A 4,136-nucleotide genomic window follows, 5' to 3' on the forward strand; every position below is an offset into this window, starting at 1 on the left:
TTTACTAACTAGTTTATTTTCGTAAATAAAAATAATAAGTAACCATAATAATAATACTAGTTTTTTGCTAACAATAATATTACTAAGTTACATCTTAATACATTAATAACATCTTAATACTAACAACAACACCAACAACAACAACAACAACAACAACAACAATAATAATAATACTATTATTTTGAGTTTTATTAATCTTAATAACTAAACTAAAACAAAAAATATTACAAAATATACAAAATAATAACAACAATATAATCAATTATTTTTAAAAAAATACCTTCTTTTTCTCTCTTTTTCTCTTCTTTTCCGCAACAACTATTCTTCTTTTTTTTCTTTTGATTTTTCTCTCTTCAGCTGGACAGAGGTCGTATTTATAATACGAATAGTACCGCCAATGGTTTTGACACCATTGGTGCCGCCAATGGCATTGGCACCATTGGTGCCGCCAATGATTTTGACACAAAAATTATAATATTTTAGTAAATTTTTATTTTTTTTATAATATTTTTGTAAAAAACCCCTCTACTGGGGTGGGATGGAATTTTTTATCTTATAATTATAATAATTAATTTTATCGTGATAATTGGTTTTAACTATAATAAACGCACCACCCATTTTAAAGTACCTTAAAATTGTAGACAAAGTTTGCAAATCCAAAACGAAAGTGACTGCCACAAGGACCACATCACTGAGCTGCTAACCCCTCGAGATTTGCACTCATGATTAAGCACAGGACGGCTTCGGAATTTGAAGAGAGGCATGAAATGACTTCACCCCCACTATACTTCCCTTCTATTGGCCAAGTTGGCCGGTCAGATGCACCCCCAATCTCTTCTCCTCATCGCCATTTATGCTTTATTTGCACCCTATTTTTTACTGTAGGAACTACCCTTTTTCATGCATGACTACATATGTCACCAACCAACTTGTTGATTTCTTAGGACTATGATGGATTGTTATTTGTTGCTTTGTGAAGGACGTCGTATGGATTGGTATATTTGTTAAATCAATCGACAATTGAAAACAATTTGAGCAGAGATTTCGGTGCTTACCAAATATAGGTTGAACTCCCAAACTAATTCTAATAAAAAAAAAATCCAAAGTACTAATTGTAACAAATAATATTAAAATTATTTGAAGCATTAAATCTTAATCATGGCACTGAATTTAGCAATTGGTCGTTGAAAATCATAGTACCATTATGGACAGTCAAATTTCTTATATGCTTTCACCAAAAATTAAAAATTTACGAGTCACCTACACAAATTCACTCCAAATTTATTGCCATACAATGCCTCGCGTATTGGAGTTGGAAGAAATTGGCCATTGCCGAATAATTAGAGGAGATCATAGAAACGCTAGTTTGAGGGAAGGAAGCATTTCATCTGACATTATCTTGTTTGCTCTTTCGGAGGGATGAAAGGCATCCCAAAATACATACTTGTCTGCATCTAAACAGGTGTATGGCGTAAGGCGATTGCACAGTATCCCCGTCTCAAACAGCCCTGTTCCACAACATGCTGCTTCTGCAACCTCAAATCCTGTCACTCAACCAACAAACTTCAGTCTTTATCCCACCTTATACCATACAGATTGAAATGTGTGTCCATTAAAAACTTACCGTATTGGGAGGGTTGTGTGATCAACTGCGAAAGCAACTCATAAACATCTGTGTACAACACTTCTAATCCTGGAAGTTCGATCATCAGCTTTACCACCGAAACTTTTAACTTTTCATTGAACTTCAAAGCAACTTTATTGCGTTCCTCCGAGCAGCTATGAGGGTTTTTTAGGTTCAATGTTCTTTGCAGTGGCAAACACCCCATCGGTGGGAGTCCGGTCAGGGACAACTTCCGAGCTCCCAGACTGTAAATTTTCCTAATGAAATCCTCAGCATTGCCGATGAGGAAATCCTCATATTTTGGAATGGTGAATTGGGCCCTCCTTTGAGGAAAGTTATAGTAGTTTATGAGGAAATCATTGGTCCCTACGCTTATAATATATAAGGCCTCGGAGATGACCTCATTCGCTTTTTCATCACCAAGATAGGCTCGTAGTTTGGTTTGGTAATCCTTGAAGAATTCCACTTGTTTCCATAAAGGAAACACTTTCTGTCAAATACATAGTCAGTCAAAGGGTTAAAGCGTTTAATGACATATAAGTTTGTGTTTTTTTAAATGGCATATAAGTTCATTGAATTACCAGTATAGCAGCTGTAGAGTTGTCGTAGCCAGATCCAGAAGAACCAAAGCAAACACCAGTGGCGAAGTCAGAGATGCTAAAGGTAGGGTCCAAGTAAGCCGGGATGATAGGTTTGAGCCCAAAGCCTTCGGATACGAAATCTGGAGGAAGCCGGCCATTGCAGAAACGTCCGGTGGGGGTGCCACCGGGAAAATCACGGCCATAAGGCTCGAAATTGCACTTGGCAAGTGTTGGGAGGTAATTGTTATTACCCGAATCAATAGATGAATCTCCAAAGACGATTATAGCTGGCACTGCAGCTATAGCTTTTGAACTGATGGCTAAGATTTGAATGTAGAAAATCCAGGGAATGATAATGGATGATGCCATGCCACTTCGATAGTTCCGGTGAGCATGGAGCAAGCTGCAAGCATTTATAGATACATTTATAAATTATTGTGCTGGACTGAAAAATTAAAACTATATAATAAATATATTTATAAAATATTGAATCAAATAATAAATGGGGTTTTGTTGAATGATAAACACAAATGTGAAAAGTAAGGTTGCCTAATGATTTTTTTTTCACACTAACTAAAAATAATAATATTTTAGCTGTCTATCTAATTTTATAAATTTATAAATTTTGTCAAATCACTTTAAAATTAATAGAAAAATTAACTTTTATTAATTTTACTAACGTGTCATGCACGTGAATGACAAGTTAACATTTAATTAATTTTTAAAATTAAAAAAATATTTTTATAATTTTAATAATTTTTAAAAATAATTTTTATATATTTTTTGAATTTTTAAAAAATTTAAAAATTAATTAACGGTTGACATGTCATCCATGTAGCAACCCATGTTAGCAAAGTTAAAAATCGTTAACTTTTCCATTAATTTTAGAGTGATTTGATAATAAAAATACAAGTTTAAGGGCTAAAAAGGTGAAAATTGTAATGAAAGGTTAAAATGATTTTTTTTTGTAAAGTTAGAAGGCCAAATAAGTCATTATGGCTTCTTATTATGTGTGTATCTTTTTCTATGTAGATGTAAAATGATAAAATGCCCTCAAAATAATACAATTTACTTTATGAAGTATAATGTTTTTTGTCATTATTCAACTAAGTTAAGTCTGATTGACTCGTAACACTAACTCAATCAAGTGTTTAATATATAGCCTAGATAAAATATGACAAGTCTAAAAAAGATTAATCTTCATATATGGTAAAACGAACATTAAGATACTTTCATTATACCAAAAGAAACGGCTTTACTTGTAAATTGGTATTTAAACTATACAAATTTTTTTACCTTGGTACTTCAATTTTTTTTGTCACATATAATATCAAAATTAGTTCTTTTTTTTCAAGTTGGTACCTCCATTAGTTAACCCATTAAGTCTATTTATATAAAAAAATGTTTAACCTACAAAACAGAACCTAAGCTATGCCATTTTTTTCATTTTGGCACCTAAATATTTTTTTGTAGAATATAAGAGAAAATAATATCATTTATCTTCTCTCTCTCTCTCTTTTTGTCACATGACAATTTCTAATTGATAATCTTTTATTAAATAGATTTAAGGTGAGTTTGGATGGACGGTGCGTTTAAATGTGGCTAATGTAAAAACAGTGGTGGCGATGAGATTAGATATTATAGCGATACTGTAGCGTAAGACAAAAAGTAAGCTAAACGCACTGCACCCCACCACCTATCCAAACCTACCCTTAATGATTTGATCAACGATTTAACTAAAATGTGTACCAACTAGAGGTGCTCATGGGCCGGGCAGCCCGGCCCGGCCCGACGGCCCGCCCGAAATATGGGAGGGTTCGGGTAAAAATATAGGCCCGAAATATGGGTTTGGGCAAAAAAATGAGGCCCGTTTAGAAAACGGGCCGGGCCTGTTTAGAAAACGAGGTAGGCCTCGGGCACCACTTTTTTAG

General features: G+C 33.8%; 1 protein-coding gene across 1 annotated transcript; it reads right to left on the reverse strand.

Moving 5' to 3' along the window:
- Positions 1-1,116: 1,116 nt before the first annotated feature.
- On the reverse strand, positions 1,117-2,606 carry LOC107956774 (GDSL esterase/lipase At2g42990). Its single transcript, XM_016892299.2, has 3 exons — positions 2,206-2,606; positions 1,625-2,114; positions 1,117-1,544 (listed from the first exon to the last, which is right to left on the reverse strand). The coding sequence occupies exons 1-3, from the start codon at positions 2,572-2,574 to the stop codon at positions 1,351-1,353; spliced, it is 1,053 nt and encodes a 350-aa protein (XP_016747788.1). The 5' UTR covers positions 2,575-2,606; the 3' UTR covers positions 1,117-1,350.
- Between the last annotated feature and the right edge of the window lie 1,530 nt (positions 2,607-4,136).

This window comes from Gossypium hirsutum, chromosome D07, assembly GCF_007990345.1.
Source record: "Gossypium hirsutum isolate 1008001.06 chromosome D07, Gossypium_hirsutum_v2.1, whole genome shotgun sequence".
In the NCBI taxonomy this organism is placed as follows: domain Eukaryota; kingdom Viridiplantae; phylum Streptophyta; class Magnoliopsida; order Malvales; family Malvaceae; genus Gossypium; species Gossypium hirsutum.